At 50.6% G+C, this 19,809-nt stretch overlaps 1 protein-coding gene across 13 annotated transcripts in view; it reads right to left on the bottom strand.

The window, feature by feature from the left end:
- lrrc7 (leucine rich repeat containing 7) overlaps positions 1-19,809 on the bottom strand; it is a 68,049-nt gene that overhangs the window by 8,330 nt on the left and 39,910 nt on the right. For 6 of the 13 annotated variants that reach the window (XM_086162059.1, XM_086162057.1, XM_086162064.1 and 3 more), the window contains exons 3-28: positions 19,531-19,648; positions 19,092-19,170; positions 17,794-17,883; positions 17,344-17,400; positions 16,539-16,602; positions 15,979-16,053; positions 15,728-15,872; positions 15,110-15,182; positions 14,435-14,452; positions 11,682-11,811; positions 11,360-11,475; positions 9,985-10,054; positions 9,574-9,673; positions 9,277-9,401; positions 8,970-9,200; positions 8,775-8,897; positions 8,587-8,698; positions 7,853-8,072; positions 6,604-7,110; positions 5,741-5,965; positions 5,435-5,663; positions 4,883-5,239; positions 4,559-4,798; positions 3,011-3,223; positions 812-979; positions 141-260 (exon numbers count right to left, since the gene is read on the bottom strand). In XM_086162059.1, coding sequence (XP_086018185.1) covers positions 141-260; positions 812-979; positions 3,011-3,223; positions 4,559-4,798; positions 4,883-5,239; positions 5,435-5,663; positions 5,741-5,965; positions 6,604-7,110; positions 7,853-8,072; positions 8,587-8,698; positions 8,775-8,897; positions 8,970-9,200; positions 9,277-9,401; positions 9,574-9,673; positions 9,985-10,054; positions 11,360-11,475; positions 11,682-11,811; positions 14,435-14,452; positions 15,110-15,182; positions 15,728-15,872; positions 15,979-16,053; positions 16,539-16,602; positions 17,344-17,400; positions 17,794-17,883; positions 19,092-19,170; positions 19,531-19,648 — 4,005 coding nt within the window. The remainder of the gene's footprint in view (positions 1-140; positions 261-811; positions 980-3,010; positions 3,224-4,558; positions 4,799-4,882; positions 5,240-5,434; positions 5,664-5,740; positions 5,966-6,603; positions 7,111-7,852; positions 8,073-8,586; positions 8,699-8,774; positions 8,898-8,969; positions 9,201-9,276; positions 9,402-9,573; positions 9,674-9,984; positions 10,055-11,359; positions 11,476-11,681; positions 11,812-14,434; positions 14,453-15,109; positions 15,183-15,727; positions 15,873-15,978; positions 16,054-16,538; positions 16,603-17,343; positions 17,401-17,793; positions 17,884-19,091; positions 19,171-19,530; positions 19,649-19,809) is intronic. The other 7 variants (XM_086162063.1, XM_086162065.1, XM_086162069.1 and 4 more) reach the window with 3 other exon arrangements.

The raw sequence follows: 19,809 nt of genomic DNA, 5'->3' as shown, positions 1-19,809 counted from the left end.
GCTTTGTGAAATATAAATAGTCCGTCTTTTGTCATGTGTTTTTTGAATAACAGGCTCCCGGGTTTATTTTTAGCCTCAATCACCTCGCCGAACTTTTTTGACGGAAAAGAAGTTTGAGGCTAAGCGATAACAGCTCTGACCTTTTTCATGAGGTTGTCAGGTGGGACGTCCCTCCTGCCGAGTGAGTATGGAACCCACTGATTGCTCACCGACACCCCCTCTTGATCATTATCCAGCATGGCAGCCTGCTGGGAGGGGGTCTGGGGGACGGGGAAGGGACAGAAAGACGTGACATCAACACCACTGAACTTTACGGCAGCTTTGTAGAACGCGTTCATGTCCGGGTCCACATCTCAGACCCCCGTCGCCTGGCTGCTACAATGACCTTCTCACCATCCCTCAGCGTAAACATACTATGGACGCAGGACACGAGATGCAACGTATATATAAATACATGTATGGATCTGTTTTGGTCTAATTACATTTTCTTCATTCATGTACGGCTTTCTCGTTTATACCTGTCCCATGCATGGCCAACTACTTCCTGCGTCAAATGCCCGTCACACCGAGAAACAAAACGTTACGACGATCAAGGAGCCTTCCGGTTTGAATGTCGCAAATGAAGCGCCCCGCGTTTATCTCTGGGTGTCGGAGAAGTGATCTAAAGGTGCCGCGCGAGTGTCGAATAGCCGCGGCGAGGATTAGACGGCTGCGTTTGAGCGAGGAAGCAGTGGCCGTTACTATCTATCATCCATAACGGCCTTCGGGTTGTACAGCGACGACGGCTCACTGTTTTCTTGGACATACTTACAGCATTGGCAGACGGAGGAGGAGGTAGTGGCAGCCAGCGGCCAGCAGGGGGCTCATGCTTAGTGTTATTGTAAAGGCTAAAGTTCAAAGTGCTGCTGCGCCCCTGGCCGTGACCCCCGCCCTGACAGAGCATGCCCAGCGTGAGCGTGTTGTGCTTTAGGACACCACTCTGATCGGAGAAGACAACATCACATGACAGGGGTGAATGCGGGGGTAGGGGGGCGGAGCCGACACAGCGTTCTGCAGCGTGGTGACGAGACACCGTGAGCCCCACGGACGGACGCGCACAAAACAACAACAACAGTGCAGAGTCGCTGAAAGCACAGAGAAATGTTAGCTCGTGGTTGTCAAACACACAGTGAACATTATGTCATACAAGCAGCAACTCCTGGATCAGGAATTCGGGTGTTTGTCAGCGTTAGCTTGGTGGTGTTCACAGTGGTGGTGGTGAAGGGGTGTACTGTACATATGATGGTTCTCGCCTGATACTAGGGTGGAACATCTCCCTGCTTCTGCTCCAACTCCTGCTCCAACTCCCGCTCCTGCTCCAACTTCTGCTCCAACTCCCGCTCCTGCTCCCGCTCCAATTCCTGCTCCTGCTCCAATTCCTGCTCCTGCTCCTATTCCTGCTCCCGCTCCAATTCCTGCTCCCGCTCCTATTCCTGCTCCAACTCCCGTTCCAACTCCAACTCCAATTCCTGCTCATGCTACAATTCCTGCTCCTGCTCCAATTCCTGCTCCCGCTCCAACTCCTGCCCTTGCTCCAACTCCTGCTCCAACTCCAGCTCCTGCTTCTGCTCCTGCTCCTGCTCCCGCTCATTCCCAGTGTGTCCGTGGAGTTCAGAAAAGGAAATCAACAAGCTGAGGGAGACTTGATATCATCTGCACCTTGTAGCCCTTTCAAATCCTCCATCATGAAGAAACGTGTTGACTTTTACTGATTTGATTATTGTTCAAAGGTCACCTTCAAACATTTCTATCCTGAAGGGTCGGAAGGAAAAACTTGTTTTGGGCGACTGTCTCGTAAAAACAAATAAAAAGCTTCCTGGGACTCGACGATTCCAAGGAGTTAAAGTACATTTAGGGACATTCTCGTAGAATCCAAATTGTCTTTTACTTGGAAAGAATCTGAACAAAACCAAAATCCTGCAGAATTCAGGCTGAGCTGCACTGCATTCTCACAACACCACGAATCCACAGCGGCTTGTCACAGCTATATGAAAGCTACTGGACACGGTGGAGCTTCTTGAGGGCATGCGACAACCAGATGAGACCAACCGGCGGCCCAAACTCCGTGCATGCTCACTTCCCCCCTTTTCTAGGTCACATTTGCAGAGCAGTGTTGTGGAAGGAAGAGTGGCTTCATACATTTGGAGATCATGTGGAGAGACCTCTTTGATAGCTGCTATCAAAGACCCAGTCCATGTAGGAGACCCAGCTGAGACCAAGCAGGAGTCACGTAACACAACACACACACCCCACGCTAATGCGGGATCTGTGAGCCAAACCTGACCAGAAACCACAGAGAGCTCCGGCTCCAGCTCTCCTCTACAGGAGGGGTCCATCGTGAACGTTCAGCCGAGCTCCACGAAGCTCTTTCAGGAAGCAGCAGAAAGCAAAGGCTTCGTGGAGAAGACGCTGAGAAGCCAGGTGGTCAGAATCCAACCAAACCCAGGGAAGTTAAAATAATTAGGCTGCCACTGCGATCCCTTACGCTACACTCGACAAAACAGAGAGATCTTCGGTGGTGGCCTCTGCTCTTCACCCTTCCATCCAGGAAGGTACTGAGGCAGGCTCCTGCAGAACCGCGGAGGAGCGTAACGGTTCGAAAAAGTCAACTTGAATGCGGCTTCTTCTCAAGGCGAGACTCAGGAGACCAAACCCCGAAGGCAGAGGACTCCCCTTTGAGGTGATCACAACCTGTCAGCACCTTCTGAAAGCTGGCTAATACCGCCACCAAGCAGGACCACGGCCACAAGGCACTTCCACACAGCAAACAGATCCAGTTGCCTTTGTATAACGCTGAGACACTGAGAGCGACAGCGTGGAGTGAACACACATGCAGCCAGACCGGCCAGTCCTGGAACACACACTTACACAGATACAGATACTCTGGATGGTGTGTGTGACAATGTGTGTGTGCGTGTATGTGTGTGTGTGTGTGTCGGTGAGTGTGGGTGTCTGAATCCCACTGACGTACCCTGTCCAAACGTTTGGCCTCTATGTGCCGCAGCAGCTGTTGCCTCCAATCAGCCGGCATCTTGGAGGTGATGTCTTCAGGTTTCTGTGGTACGACAGGCCTTACTTTTATGGTGTCATCGGAAGGCTTCTCGGGGCAGGTCGCTAGGGTGTAGTCGGGGGGCATCTTCTCCAGCAGGGCGGCCATCGTGGGACGAGCGGACACGGGACGGGCCTGGGGATCGATATTTTAAGCGGTCTTTGAATGTCTCCCCGAACTGCCGGCCAACATGGCGGACAGGACATACCCTGGGGTCGGCCTTCAAAACGGAGGACGGGTGAAAACGACCGGACGGCGAGGAGGCAGTTTCTCCGCACAGCTTTTTTCATGTCCATCGGAAAAGCGGCAGTCAAATGACCCAAAATGGGAGAGACCATAAAAATGCCACCGTTGATTTCTCCTACTCCCGCTCCCGCTCCCACTTCCACTGTGTGCAACTGGGACAGGAGAGGACCGACCGCGGACTGGAGAAGCTTCCAGGGAGCAGCTTGGCAGGCGTCAAGGTGTTTAGTGTCGCCGCGGAAAAAGCAAACTCCATTTGCATTTTCGCATCTGGTGATCTTTCTCGCTCCATCCGCTCCCACCCTCTGGTCCAAACTTGCTGGAGCCCACGGCATCCTCTATCACTCCTGCTTGGTTTTTATTTAATGATCCAGATGCTCAGGGACACGAACGGCTGGCTTAGTTAATTCTCCTTTAGTATTTGTCTTCTGAGCTCACCCTCCCTCTTCTTCAGCTTCTTCTTCTCCTCTGCTTCCCTGATCACATGCAGTTTCACCATTGGAAGGAGACATCTAAGGTAGCAGCATTCACAATGTGGACAACCACAGGTTTGGAAGAACCAGTCCTGGCATGGAAAGCTGCTGTTCCAGAGCAGATCGACTCTAGAGACCTCCTCGAAGCATACATGACTCCAGACCGGACCGTTCCAGGGAACACTGAGCCTCGCCTGACTGTGGTCCTCACAATTCAAAAGGTGAAGTATGTTTTAGCCATTCCAAGCCTTAGTGAAGGGTCAGGAGACCAAGTCTGCATCAAGAACCAGATGTTCAGTATGCCCCTGGTAACCCCTCCCGGGTTTTTTGGGAGCATCCGACCTCCAACCTCAGTACGTTCGTACTGGTACATGGTATGCGTACACGGGCCTGTCGCTGTCGAGGGGATGAGGTCGGAGCTACCTTCATTACCTGAACCTGGATCACCAGCCTTATAAAATCCAAACTCCTCAATCGTCAATGAAGACACTTTATGCCAGTTTGTATGTTGTTATGAAATGTAGTCCACCGGGAGCCTTTCTAAGCAAATTAAATAGTGGTAAATCTATACTAAAGACAAGAATGCATCAGCAGAGGCTGATGGGACCATCGAAAGCAGGGGGGTCAAACGTACGGGCTTGATCTGGCCCCGCGAGACTATTTTGCAAAGCATAAAAATGACCATCAGTTTTTCCTTGAAAGACAGTGTTGTTATCATGCCCGTGCATTTGACCCCCGCATCGAAACCATCTACCTGAGATGCTCCGTAGGTCTCGGTGCTGTAGCTCCTGGCCGACAGGGGGCGCCGCTGGGTCAGGCTTTTGGTTGGATAACCGATCATTGGCTTCTTCTGTTCCTGGTAGGCGGGGTAGTCGTCGTCATAGCGACCGTTTCTCTTGTTGTGCAACATCTGGCTGTCAGCCATGTTGCTCACCGCAGCGTGGTCCATGGGAGAAGAGTAGGCCAGAGCCCGGCCGTAGAGGGGAGGGTCCCCCTGTGGAGGGCATCATGGTTAAACACACACGGAAACACACACACAGACACACACACACACACACACAAACAGAAGCTCTTGTACCTGCTGTCTATAGGAAGCTTCCTGCAGGGCCTCTTGCTGTGCTTCGTGGACTCTGCGGAACAAGGCCAGCTCCGTGGAGCTCACCAAGGAGTCGGCTCTCCTCAGGAAGCCTGGCCGCGAGCGCTGCGAGGGGATCGGCTGCTGCTGCTGCTGCTGGCCGGGTGGACCGTCCTGGTTGAGTGGCGATTGTGGAAAAGAAAACATCTCCAGCGGAGGGTAGGCGCGGTACCGGGGGCTCACTAACTCCTTGGGTAACGTCTTTCCTGGTTGGGTGATGTACTCCAGAGCCTTGGATGAGTGGTTGACATAATCGGGCGTATTTGGGAAGGGAGGAGGGGCCCGCCGGTCGATGGTTACCTGGTCGGTTAAAATTGATGCCGGTGAGTCCGAAGAAAGATCGCTTATGGCGTCTTTTAGTTTGAGATCTTATCAAAACACACGCTTTGGCTCGGCTCAGAACAACATCATGTCACACATGAGGTTTACGCGCGACAGAAACATTTTTTTTCTGGATTCCTTCAAACGTCATCCCCGGGTTAGGGTTAGGCTCACCTGGGGGTTGTAGTTCTGGTCAAAGTGGTAGGCTTTCTGCGGGATGGCCGGTTTTTGGTTGTGTCCCTGCTGGTTATGGTTGCCGTGTCCCGGGAATCCCAGCTCGTCGTCGAGCATGGGGGCTGACTGGGACCGCGCCATGTTGCTCTGCTCCAGTGAGCCCGGCAGCTCCGGACGGTCCAAGCTGGTCTGCTGCTCGATGGAGGAGCTGTAACTGTCCACTGGAATGCTTGAGGGCGACAAGAATCATCTGCACAGTCAGGTCACATGACAGGAAATCGGTTGAACCGAGGGAACGTCATCTACCTGTAGACTTTATAGGATCCGATGTCGATCTCGTCGATGCTCTGTGACTTCTTGAACTTGGACCTGGTCTCCTTCATCATGGGGGACAGGCGGTCTGAGCTTTTACTCATCACCACGGTAACCTTGTTGCCGCCGGTGACGCTAAGCTGGTCCTTCCGGCCCGGCTCCCCCTGGTTGTCGTGGTACGACCAGCTGCCGGGCAGAGGCCCGGCTCCTTGTTCCAACCTTGGAGCACAAACACCACATGTGGTGGAAACCGGGACACAGATACCGAACAAAGGAGTCCTGCTAAGGATTCTGCAAACGCTGCTTTTTGCGCACGTTACTGCGAAGAGCGAGGCAGAGTTGGAGCGGTAGTTAAAACACACTCCGGCACCTTCTGTCTGCTGACTCACTTTGATTGGACCCTGCCAATGATCCGTCAACGATCTGATTGTCAGAAACACCGTGCAGAGACAAAGAACAGGACGGCAACAGAGCCTCCGCGAGACAATCAAAGATCCCATTAGCAGCAAAGTGAGCGGGGAAGCGGCTGGCCGCCGAGCGCTTGGTGTTCTGGGTTGATGACGGACACTTGCACTTTTTAATTATGTGCGTGTCCACGAACTCTATCATAAATTTAGCAGACTGATATTTCAGGCTGTACGAGAGACCGGGATGGCCGTACTCATAGCTGGCAGAGATACAACACGGCGGCCGAGGTGATTACGGACCAATTGTTCTCAGCTCACTCTCAGAAAGGTCAATCTGTTCGCAAGTCAGGCCAAGAGTTTGACTCGAGAGAAATTCCCGTTGCTCGGAATAACGAAGGAGAAATGCTCCGCAGCAAGTGCTCGAGCGCAGGCTCTTCCGGAAGGTGTTACCTGGGGCCCATCAGCTTGCGGTCTGGGTTGGGGCTGGAGGTGGGCGTCAGGTCCAGTTTGGAAGGAAAGGCGGTCCTGTCCTCGAGAGGGCTTGGGGTGCGCGTCCAATTCTGCCAGGGGTTCTGGGAGGGCGCGGGGCCCTGGGGGTCGTTGTCGGGGGCGGAGCGCTGGTTGCCATGGAAGGGTAGCGTCTGGGTATCCAGCTCTAAGGGAACTCCCACTATCCGCTCTTGCCTCAGGAGGGGGCGCCGGCCGTGGGTGGACTGGCTGCGGGGTTTGGAGCCCAGCGGCGGGTTCCCCTGGCCGGCGGAGGAGGAAGAGGACGGGTCCAGAGGAGACTCCTCGGCGTCAAAGCCCGTGTTGTCATAGTGAGGGGCTTCGGACCAATCGAAGGGCTCGCTCAGCGGACGGCGGTCTCCGCGCTGCTGCAGGGCTCCTGATGGAGGGGTGTCCCTTTGAGAGAGCAGGGGCTTTGAGTCGATGGGCTTGGGGAAGGACTGGGCCAGTCTGCAGGAGGAGGAAGGAACAAACGCTTATGGCTCTGAACCCATGAGGTGACAACTAAACAGATGATTCACTTGTTTCCACTTCACACGATGAACTATGTTATATAAAGTGCGCACGTTGGCACTGGTGGCAGCTCTCGGACCAGCACGTCACCCAGCATGACTTAAATGTGAGAAGAACGAATAGGAGCTGCGGAGATAGACAGGGTGTTCCACAGGATGTGGTCCACGCGAAGGTTGGCACGCTTCGAAAAGCTCCAGCACTTCGACTCGGATCACGTTCCTCCCTGAGGCGGCCCAGACATCAATACTGGACTCCTGGATGTTGAGACCCGTGAAGGGGTGGATCAGCAGTGAAGATGCCTGCTTTCCAGGGTTGGATCAGGATCTGAATTTGGTTCACAGAAGGCGGGTGAGAAACCGAGGACTCTAAGCTCTGCTGGAAATCAGGTCTGTTCTACCCCTCCATCCCCTCTGGGACTGTCTTCCTGTGCTGCACTCAATAACCTTCTAAGTGGAACATCACCAACATCTGGGCTGGACAGCTTTGAAGCAGAGGAGAAGAATGAGATAGATGGAGGGACATTTCTGGTCTGAGGTCTGCTGCAGGGGTGAGGGGGGATGGATGGATGGATGGATGGATGGATGGATGGATGGATGGATGGAATAAGAATTGCAAGAATGAAGCCATGGCATTGAAATATGATGGGAGGAAAGGGTAGACAGTTTGTGCGTGTGTGTACCTGTTGGTCCAGTGTGTTTGCGGAGCCTGCTCCTTGCCGGGCGCTGGCAGGGCCGGGTTGTGTGTGTGTGTGTGAGTGTGAGAAAGTGTGTGTGAGTGTGTGTTCCCGGGCGGGTTGGAGGAGCCCGAGGAGCCCTGGGAGGGGGAGTAGTCTGAGTAGGTGGCCGAGGAGCCGCTGTGGTTCAGACAGTGGAGCTTGTCCACCTCCTCGTCCGTGGACTCTAGATGGAGAAACACAGCCGGAGTGAGTTTGGACTTGCGAGCCTTCTCCGAGAACAAGCCACCTCCAGACTCATGGACCACCTCGCACACGGTCAGCTTCTAACCCTGTCAGCTTTTGATCACGGCGGACCGTCTGGGTGTAAGAAACCGAGAAACATTCTGAGATGGGAACCTCTCTAAGGCTCTGGAACTCCCAGCAGATGTTCCTCTCCGAGTATAAAACACAGACTCAGCCTTTGGAGAAGATCTGAATGAGATTGAACGTCTGTCCGCCTGTTTAGGAGGCCCCACCATGAGGAACCCGCCTCTAATGGTTCGAGGGGACCAGGCCGTCCCATCAGAAGTACCCCAGATGGTCAGACAGTCAGAGGTCTCCAGATAGGACCTACAGGGTTTGAACCTGCACACCCACAGGACTAATGAATGGACACCATTACAGCAGTGTTGTACACACACACACATACACACATTTGAGCACTGTGTGTTGTTAGCAAGTGTGGAGTGTTTATGCACCTTTCTTGTCCTTCCCCAGCAGCACCACCTTGGGTTTGTACATGGGGGGCTCCACCAGCGTGGGCCTCATGTCGGAGATGCGGATGTCGTTGGGCGAGCCGCCCATGGAGTCCTGGGGAGACAGGGAGCTGCGGTCACAGGCGTGGACGCGAGCGCGCACGGACACAAACGAGCGGACCCGGACTCACCTCCGAGCTCTCCGTCAGGTCCTCCTTGTCCTTCCTCTTGGGGATGTCGATACCGGAGTTGTGCATCGGGCCCTGGTCCATCATCTGCGACTGAGAGAAGTCCTGCATCTCTCTGTCCGTCACCTGCAGGGAGGGAGGGTGCGCGTTAGGAGCGGCCGCTTCCTCCCGCTGCCCGTGGCGGCGGTCGGGAGGTACCTCTTTGGGGGGCAGCGGCCAGGGCGGCTCATACGGCTCTTTGCCGTGATGCGTGTGCTCCATGTTGGTCCCCGCGGAGGTGGCGGTGCCGGTGCTCAGCTGGTGCTGGTGCTGGTGCTGGTGCCCGTGGCCCGCGTGCACGCTCTTACCCACTAAGCTTTGCACCGACTTCACCATGTTCTTAAGGTCCTCGGGATACGGAGTCGGGTAACGCTTCAGGTTGATCTCCACCTGCGACACAAAGCTCGGCAACGTTGGTGACTTTCAGACAGCGGTGACTTTCAGAAGGGACGACGGAGGCCCCGACCTTGACCTTCCCGGAGTTGTCCTCCTCTTCCTTCTTGTCTTCAAAATCGAAGGCCACGGTCATCCTCTGCTGCCTCTGCTCCTCCCAGAGCGTGGGGTTGAAGCTGTCGCTGTCCGACTGGTAATCTGCGCGGGGACACGGTTAGAGCCGCCGATGCAGCCGCGGGCTCTTCACACATCGTGAAGAACAATAAACACCCAGTGAAGGTTTTCTGAAGCCGACTGCACGGCTAAGACACACATACACACACTCACGCACTCACGCGCACACACACACACGCACACACACACACTGTACCCTCATCATGTCGGGGTTGTTGAGGAAACATGTAGTTGGTCAAAACCTTCTGTTTGGTTTCAGGGTGGGCTTCTGTCTGCAGCGGGATCAGAGCCTTGGACTGCAAACACACACACACACACACACACAGACACACACACACAGGTCAGGGGTTAGAACTGATGGAAGCACCTGGGCTGATCCTGTTTGTTGCGTGCGTAGCTCAGGGAGACGGCGGAGAGGAGAACGCGTGATGCCTGCCTGATGCATCAGACACCCGAACTCACATCACATCATAACACTTTACAAGCGCGACCTAAAATGCGTCCGGAAACACCCTTTCAGGCGCCTCGGCCAAAAGAAGCTCCGCGTTTTGTTCTGGCGGGAGGTTCTGGGGGTCGAGGACGCGGTTCTGGAGGAGGCAGGAGATACCTGATTGTCGGAGAGCCACAGGGCCGCCAGGTCCTTCAGCTTGGTGAAGGTGAAAGGCAGGTTCTTTAACCTACGAGCCAGAAACAGTACCAGAGGAGATGTTTGCTCAGCCCACGCACTGTACAGCCTGCAGAGCAGGTAACCATGGCAACACACTCACTCATTCCCATGGCAACAGCAGGCCGTGAGAGTTACAGAACCGAAACGGTCATTAACAAGGTGTTCCCTTAGTGTGTGTGTGTGCGTGCGCGTGTGTGTATGTGTGTGTGTGTGTGTGAGTGTGCCATCACTGAGTCATAGCGAATATTTGCACATTACCGAGTTGACGGTCAGTGTGCAGTTTGGAGGATTTCCTTCTTTGGAACAAGTGTTTCCACTGAAGGAGGGATCTGAGTGTTTACAATGCAACTGAATTTTGGGGGGGAATTTGAATTAAATCCAAAGGGGGTCTTTAAACGGCCATCAGGTGTGTGTATGTGTGTGCCTGCGATGTGGTCAGCAGAGACATCCCAACATAGAACAGAAGCTTTGAGGAAACTAAAGTTCGGATTCTACCAGTTCAAATGTCTGTTTTGGCCTTGTTTGAAAATGTTAGTCAGCAGAAGCGCCGTCTCCTGAGACGTCACATTGCGACAGCGCTTTCCTCGCTGGAAACGGGGACTGTCACCGATAATACCACTGACAGCTGGTAACAATAATAATAATAATAATAATAATAATAATAATAATAATAATAATAATAATAATAATAAGAAGAAGAAGAAGAAGAAGAAGAAGAAGAAGAAGAAGAAGAAGAAGAAGTATTATTATTATTATTATTATATATATTATTATATTATATTATTATTGTTATTATTATTATTGTATTGTTATTATATTATACTTATAATAATAAGTATTACTATTATTATTATTATTATTATTATTATAAATAATAATAGTAATAATAATAATAATAATAATAATAACAATAACAATAACAATATCAATAATAATAATAATAATAATAATAATAATAATAATAATAATGATTATTTACATTAATGATAGTTAATCATGTGGGAAAAAAATACAATATAATAAAAATTAAACAATAATAATAATAATAAAAGTGATGATGCAATGATAACAATCATACTAATGATACTGACAAAACCAATAATACTAATAACAACAACAATAATAATAATGTTTTCTGTCTAAAAACTCAATGTTAAAATTTGGCAGAACCAAATCCAAAGTGGCACAGTGACGGCAGCACTTCCAAAGCTGTGGATCATTAGGGCTGTCAGGTCTGAGAAGGGGTGACCTTTGTGAGTGTGTGTGTGTGTGTGTGTTTGTGTATGTGTGTGTGTGTGTGTGTGTGTGTGTGTACCTGTTGTCACTGAGGTTGAGGACTCGTAGTTTGGTCATCTGTCCGATCTCATCAGGAAGGAACTCAAGTTTGTTCGACCTCAGTGACATTACCGTGATGTTCTTACAGTTTCCAATCTTTAACACACACACGCACACACACACACAAACACACACACACACACACACACATACATACATATATATATATATATACACAAAATTAATCAGATGACATTCCCCGGCAGGTTATTAGTGCACACACACCGCTCCAAGGGACAGCTCTGGGTGTAAACCTCCCAATGCTGTCAGACGGGGGTGTTCAGATCTCCTGATGGCCTCACCTCCCGTGGAAGCTCTGTGAGGAAGTTCTCATCTGCGGCGAAGGTCCTCAGGCTGTGCAGGTAACCGACGGTGGGAGGCAGCGACTCCAACTCGTTACAGCTGCAGTCCAGCTCCTCCAGCAGAGACAGACTGGGTGAGAGGAGAGAGGAGGTTATCTCGGCCTGGACGCCAGCGTGAAGCTCCGCGTCCGTCGGTTCAGACATGTGACGTAAGGAGTTCGATAAGAAGAAAACACATGAAGAGTTAATCCGTGACAATGGATCTGATAACGGATGAGGGGGCACTGTTAATAACCAATGGAATCGCCGGGAACAATGAATTATTCGAAACGTGATCTTCACAGTCTGCTCGGATTCTAGCTTTACGTGAATTTCTGCACGGTTCAAGAACGGCCGGCATCCGTTTTCTGCGGGAGCTCTTCATGTGTTCATCTGAGAAAGAGAGAAAGAGAGAAAGAGAGAAAGAGAGAGAGAGAAGCACACTGAAGAACCCGTGGATGACTGACAGCCGGTGGAGAACCTTCCACTGATTGGACCCAATCTCAATCTCATCTCCCTTGACCGCCCTGTCGCCTGGAGTTCTTCAACGTGAATCTCAGCTCCCCCGGTCACAGTCAGATCCCCGGGAGGTCCCGCACAGGATACCCCCGCCCCCCCCCCCCGCCCCCCCAACCCCCCCGCGCCCCCTGCAGGCGCCATCCTGGGCGCCATCCCGGGCCCTCTGCACCTTCACAGCAGGTCAGAGCCAACGTGACAACCAGCCCACATTAGCATGGTGTCAATGTTTACACGGACTTATTATCCCTGAGAGCCCCGGCCATCTGGGCAGCATACGGCCGCAGAGGAGGAGGACCAGGAGGACGACGGCAGAGAGGAGGAAGAGGAAGAGGACAGAGAGGAGACACAATCGGACCGACTGAACGGTACTGTCACTCGGAGTCTCTACGGCTCGATGAAGTATCGCTACTCTCCTTAATACTCGCATGTGTGCAGTATCTTCATCTTCTCCGGCCTCAAGTTACCAGGAGACCGACTTTGGGGGACAAAGAAAAGCGGACGAAGTACTGACACATACGTTCACTAGAAACACTGGACATGCAACACGCTACTACTACATGAGGTGGAAGTGCCACTGTATATAAACACACATATATATATATATACACACAAATATAAATAGATGTATATATACACTCCTTAAATGTTTCTGCTTATTTATCGCAAGGGGAACTTTGGATTGAGTCTTTCTGAGAAATAATTGTTTCAATATCAGACACGTTTGGTCTGAGAGCACATATTTGAGGAAGCTTTCATGGAGCCACTGTGACTCCAGATGTTTCCTCACAGCTCTGCAGCTCAGATGGTCTTCCGTGAAACCCGACTGTCCGCTAAAAGGTGACGCGTGACTTCGTGTGCTTGCATGTTCCGCCCGTTGGACTTCATCGTAACGCGTACCGATGCTCATACCTGAGCGACGTTCATGAGTCCGTGCGGGACGGAGTCGGAGCCTGCAGGAGCATGGGGGGTGGGGGGTGGGAGGGGTGGGGGGGCGCGGGGGGTCTACTCGTCTACTCATCCAAGCTAAACCCGGGGACTCGTTCGGGGAGACAAACTGTTTTCGGAGCGTTTAGATACAACACGACCGTAGCGCCGGGGCAGACGTGCTAACGAGCATAGCTTTTGGAGAATGGGATCCATCACAGGCCGAGCGTGTCCAGCGCCTCAACCAAAACAACATCTGTCACCCCTGTTTTTCACACTGAGCTTAGCATCACGCAGGAATGCTGTATTCCTTTGTGTAGAAACCTGGTGGAGTGCATGATCTGCTTCTCACTTTTAATAACACACACTCTTAATCTCTGTGTCTGATGGGAATGTGCACACACACACACACACGCACACACACACACACACACTGTCATCTGTGGAAGGAGCAGACCTTTTTTTAGGGTTGTATTAGATTAACAGACTAGATTAGCAGATTGGAAATGACATGAATTGATTATAGATGAGAGTAAGAGATAAAACATATGATTAAGAGTTTAGAGATTTGATTCATAGATGAGAGATTAGATTAGGAGATAAGGGATTAAATTAAGAGTTTCAAGATTAGATTAAAGGATGACAGATTAGATTAAGAGATTAGAAATTAAATGAAGAGATTGGTGAGCAAGAATATGAAACCAACCAGAAAATGGTGAGACACCACATTTCTAAACCTGGTTTGGGATTAAGCTCTTAAAGCATCTTCCAGATGCTGTGACATCAGTGTGATGTATGCTAACACTGGGAGCGCAGCGTCTCCTTGTATATACACTCTACATACATATATATATTGATAATAATATTAACAATAACAATTGGTTTAAGGCGCCCACTCAACATTCAAGGATACCGAACAGACAAATACATATACATTTACACTAAATACACAATAACAGTGACAAAGTGGTAAAGAAAAATGAAATAGGCCGCATTAAACAGATATGTTTTGAGTTTTATATATACATATATATATATATATTAGCGCTTGGAGAACCTCTGGCCTGTGCTGGATTAGCCTCAGAAGTGGTTGTGTGTGCAGTGTTGTGTCGTGGGGAGACCAGATTAGGGGCTCCTCATTTCAGTTTGGAGCTTCTTGGAAAAGAGCGATGAGTGTGATGAGTCTGCTGGTGGTCCTGTATCTGTGACGCGGCCGAACACCAGTCTGCCTCCCGACGCAGCCCCGGATCCACAGAGCTAAGGTTACTCACCCTTGCTTGGGCTTCGCACTAACGCCACGGCAACGCAGCAAACACAACACACAGAACCCCCCCATCGTAAGGCAGCGGAACAACACAGCAACAGAAACAACAGCTGCCGGCCGGGAGCCAATCAGAGGGGCCCGTTCAAATATACCGACCCCCTGGATTGGACTGATGGCTCAGAATGTGTGTGTGTGTGTGTGTGTGTGTGTGTGTGTGTGTGTGTGTGTGTGTTTGTGCCTGTGCATGCATCCTTGCGTTTAATGTGCATGTCTGTTTGTGTGTGTGTGTCTGTGTGTCTGTGTGTGTATGTGTGTGTGTGTGTGTGTGTCTGTGCATGCATGCTTGCGTTTTGTGTGCATGCCTATATGTGTGTGTGTCAGTGAGAGTGAGTGTGTGTGTATCTGTGTGTGTGTGTGTGTGTGTGTGTGTGTGTGTGTGTGTGTGTGTGTTTGTGTGTGCCTGTGCATGGATGCTTGCATTTTGTCTGCATGCCTATATGTGTGTGTGTGTGTCTGTATGAGAGTGTGAGTGTGTTTGTGCGAGTGTATGTGTGTGTGTGTGTCTATGTTTGTGCCTGTGCATACCTATATGTGTGTGTGAGTGTGTGTGTTTATGTGTGTGAGTGTGTGTGTGTGTGTGTGTGTGTGTGTGTGTGTGTGTGTGTTGTACAGACTGTCCTACCTGCCGATGCTGCTGGGCAGTGCTGTCAGCTGGTTGTCGTCCACCTTCAGTGTCGTCAGCTTCTTCAACATTCCTGCCAAAGGGCGGGGACACGCAGACACACAAACACAAGGATGACTCACAGCAGGTGTGTGACACACACAGGTGCATAGCAGACACACACACACACACACACACACACACACACACACTCACACTACCCTGCTCCAGGACACTTAGGAAACATCCCATTCATTCCCCATTGAAAGCTGAAGGAAGCCAAGGGTGGGCCGAGCATTCCTGCTCCTCTGCTCCTCAGGGATCCACCGGCAGCGTCACTGCCGTCACTCTCAACTGGAGCCGAGATTCTCTTCCTGACTGCGTGGAGCCGATGATGGCGTTTTTCAAAAAGAAGAACTGCCGAGACCCGATGGAAGTATAATGAGAATAGTATCAAATGACATATATTCCGGATGAACCGCTGAACCTCTGGACTTCTGGACCTCCGGAGCATCAAATCTATCAGAAAAATCTCCTCTTTGTGAAGAGTCGACATTGCACTGCAATGTTCAGCCGTTCAGGTCCACATCTGCAATCAGAGGTAAGAAGGTGTGTTTGTGTGTGTGTGTGTGTGTGTACCTATGGTGTCAGGCAGGTGCTGCAGCATGTTGGAGGACAGTAAGAGGTCCTCTAAGGCCTCGCAGCCTGACACCTCCGTGTCCAAGGTCTCAATGCGGTTCTTGGCCAAGTCCAAGTACCTCAGCTGACGGAGCTTTCCTATGGACTGTACATTCGGGGGGGGGGGGGGGGGGGCAGACAAGGTCAGCGGAGTCTGAAGATGTTTGGAGGACTTTGACGGTGCTCACGGTCTCACAGGCCTCGGTTCTCACCCCGGGGATGGACTGCAGAGAGTTGTTATCCAGCCACAGCTCCTTCAAGTTGTGGATCTGTTCCAACACTTCCGGCTATTCAAGGAACCCAAACAAAACACAAAGGTCAACACACACACACACACACACACACTGTGTGGAAGTCACGGAAATACAAATGGAAAAGACCTCTCGGGAGGTCTCTAAGACTTCTCTGAAGACCTCTCAGGAGATAAGAAAGGTCTGCAGAGTGGATGACGCTGGCAACCTGCAGCCTTTCCATGTGGACAGGAAGTGGACGGACAGCTTCCTGTCCGACCCCAGAGCTGCTGTGTGTCACCCCACATTGAGTCCCACAGATCTTCTGATTTCAGGTGCATTCATTTATCTACTTACGGATGCAACTATAAAATGATTTATTGATCATGGTTATTAATTTGTTTGTTCATTCAGTTGTTTATGTGTGCGTTTACTTATTTATATTTCTATTTATTAATTCCCTTCTTTGTTTATGAATGTCCTTCTTGGTTTCTGCTGTTGCCGGAGGTGCCGCGTGAAACCCGAAGGTGATATTTTCTCACCAGCTCTGAGAATTCGTTGCTGCCCAGATCCAGCCTCTCTAGCTGCGACAGTCTGTGGATGGACCTGAGAGGACGACACAAAAGCGTGAGGTGAGGGAAGTCAACTTCTTCAAGGAGTCCAGAGGACACCAGCTGACAGTCATACCAGTCAGCCAGTGTGTGTGTGTGTGTGTGTGTGTGTGTGTGTGTGTGTGTGTGTGTGTGCGTTGGGTTTCAGTCCAGATTTCTGGATTGAAGAGGCCTAACTGAGGCGAGTGGTGGGTAAGATGGCTCCAGGGGCTTCTACGGCACCAGGACTTAAGTCTCACACAGTAGTAATAATAATCATAACAATGATAATATTATCATTATTATTTCAAATAATGAAATGCTGACATTGGTCCATCTTCAAAGCCTATAAATTGCACGCTGTTTCCAATCCCTGCATCGCCAGGTGTGCTGGGTCACCTTGCAGGTGCACGCTACATGCCGCGAAGCTAACCAATCAGAGGTCAGCGCTCGTTTCCCAGGAAGAATCAGCTGTTTTGGGGGGATTTTAGCCTCCTGTGGTTTGATATTTGGACCAAATAACAGGAAGATGAGAACCTTCGTCATCGTTCCGCGCGGATCGTCTCACCCGAGGCGGGAGGCTATGCTAACTGGAAGCTACGCCAACAGGAGGCTACGCTCGACCACACGTCTTAACTGTGTCCGTCAGAAGAAGGGATGAAGATGCGCTAGATTTAAATCCAGATTTCCGTGGACGCCGAACAAGCGGCTACCAGGAAGCGTCTGTGGGCGCGCATGTTGGAAAGCGAAGTCTTACTTTGGCATGGTTTTCAGGTGGTTCTCTCGCAGCTCCAGGATCCGTAGCTTGGAGAGCCTGGGACACAGAGAGGCAGAGTGTTCATTCATTCCCTTCCTGTTTCCTGCTGACGCCACGGGAAGCAACTGAGAATAAAGCTGGAGTTGATGAATGATATTCAGAACAGCTGAAACTTCAGCTCCCTGCGCTGGTCAGTGTGAGCGGAAAGGGTTCCTGGAGAACCAGCTCCGTCCGGCACAGCAGGTTTTTCGAGGATTCCCAGTGAGGATCTCTGAGCTCCACAAAACCTCTGCAGGTTCTGGGACGTTCATCCATCCAGAGCCAGCAGTGGAGTGGGCACACACGGGGGTCAGAGGTCAGGGTGTACCCACAGCAGAGAACCATGGACAGACGGCGAGGAGGAGGGTTGTGAAGGTCCTATGATCAGATAGGCCGAATGAAATCCTTTACCTGCCAAAGTTAGCGGGCAGGTACTCCAGGAAGGCATCGTTCAAGAAGAGCTGCGTCAGATTCAGGAGCTGCGTGAAACCATCTGGGAGTCTGGAGAGAGCGGAAGGAGAAGGAGGAGGAGAGGCTAGGACCAGGATGAGGGTCAGATACAACCGACTATTCTGAAGCAGGGAGGTCCAGGGAGACAGTCGGGTCTCCAAACCATTTCAGGTTACATCTGGATTGGTTTGGAAAGTCCACATACTGTAGGTCCCGATCTTTGAGCCCACCTCAGATCAGGGACAGCAGGGGTCAGGAACCTTTTTGACTGGGAGAGCCATAAAACCCAAATATTTCTAAATATACTTAATTAAGAGCCATATTGTATTTTTAACGCATAATAAATTAATATGTCTTTAATGCAATCTCTGGTGCTGCACGGCGTTGTTGGAAGTGCCACTTCATATTTGACCGTTTCTCAATGCAATTTTATCATTGCATATTAGACATACCGCAGATCCAAATGCAAAATCCTCTTGTCCATGCAGCACGGAGTGCACAGTCATCTTCCCCTTTTTTTTTAATCTTTTCGTCATCTTTTCCGTTATAAGGGTTGAAGCGGATAAACAAGTTGGCTATCTGATAAAAATGATTTCTTCATCTTAACAATGACCCGGAAGCCATCGGTTCCCGACCCGACCGACGGGTGACCCATGAAATTTATCTTCCAAACTAATGACACAGTAATATGAAGAAATATAACAAGGATTTTCAAAATCAGTTCCAAACTAATTTTTTTTTTCAACTCAAAATCATCTGGATCCCATCCTGACACACTGGAGGACAGAATGCTTCACAAACACAACTTTATCAACCTTTACACAACGACGCCATTTTCATAAATATGTCCGTATGTATTTGTGTGTGCGTGTGTGTTTACGTGTATGTGTGTATGTGTGTGTGTGTTCGTGTCCTCAGAGGGTCTCAGCGGAGTTTAACTTGCACCATGTTCCCATGACAACTGGAAACATCCTGCGACTCTTCGTGCCTGAAGATGAAGATGACTCATCATATGCACGTATGCGCGCACACACACACACACACACAGACACTGGGTGTAGTTTTACAAGCAGAACATCTAGTTGTGAGAGCGAAAGTGGATGTGTTGAAGTAAAAACAAAGCAACATCTACAGTAACATCCCTCAAGGGAGGGAAACAGACACCGCAAACTAAATGTCTCCATACTAGTTTCATTTAAAGTCACTGATCAGGAGATGAAGATTCAGAGAGGAGCTCCAGATTGTCTGCAGGGTCTTACTTGGTGATGGGGTTGACGCTGGCCTCCACCACAGACAGGCCTTTGCAGCACTTTATATTGTCTGGAAACTCCTGGATACCTGGAGAGGAGGAGAGAAGAGAAGAGAAGAGAAGAGAAGAGAAGAGAAGAGAAGAGAAGAGAAGAGAAGAGAAGAGAAGAGAAGAGAAGAGAAGAGAAGAGAAGAGAAGAGGCACTGTGAAGCATCTGCTTCCCACTGGGACTAAATGACGTGCACTGGAAGTGACTGATTATGGGATGTTTCTGATGCGTTTGTGTGTTTTAGGATTGCAGGAAAACTCAGCGCTGTCCTAATTTCTTCCCTCCCTTATCTTCTTCATCTCCACAAACCACAGATAAAACTGCATGCACAGAAATTAGCAACCTCGCTAATGTGAATCATAAAGCTGTGTGTGTGTGTGTGTGTGTGTGTGTGTGATACCATTTTTGCTAATGTCCAGCTCCTTGAGGTTGACCAGGCTGGCGATGGTGGTGGGCAGGTTGGACAGGTCGTTGTCGGGCATGCTCAGCTTCTTCAGGGCCTGGCAGCTGAAGAGTTGCTACGGAAACACAGAGCAGGGTTGGTGGTATTTGACAGGATGACGCAGAGGTTTATGGGACGCGGAGGCGCTGGAGGCGTCCGCGGTCTAATGTTGGGGAAAAGCGTCGCTTTCCTCTTTGAATAATGCAGAATGGATCTCCCCCATACGGAGGCCCCTGA

Source organism: Fistularia commersonii, chromosome 16, assembly GCF_037954325.1.
Source record: "Fistularia commersonii isolate RoL2024-O1a breed Wild chromosome 16, RoL_Fcom_v1.0, whole genome shotgun sequence".
Taxonomy (NCBI): Eukaryota; Metazoa; Chordata; class Actinopteri; order Syngnathiformes; family Fistulariidae; genus Fistularia; species Fistularia commersonii.
The sequence above is the reverse complement of the archived record's forward strand: the minus strand, read 5'-3'. Positions and strand labels throughout refer to the sequence as shown.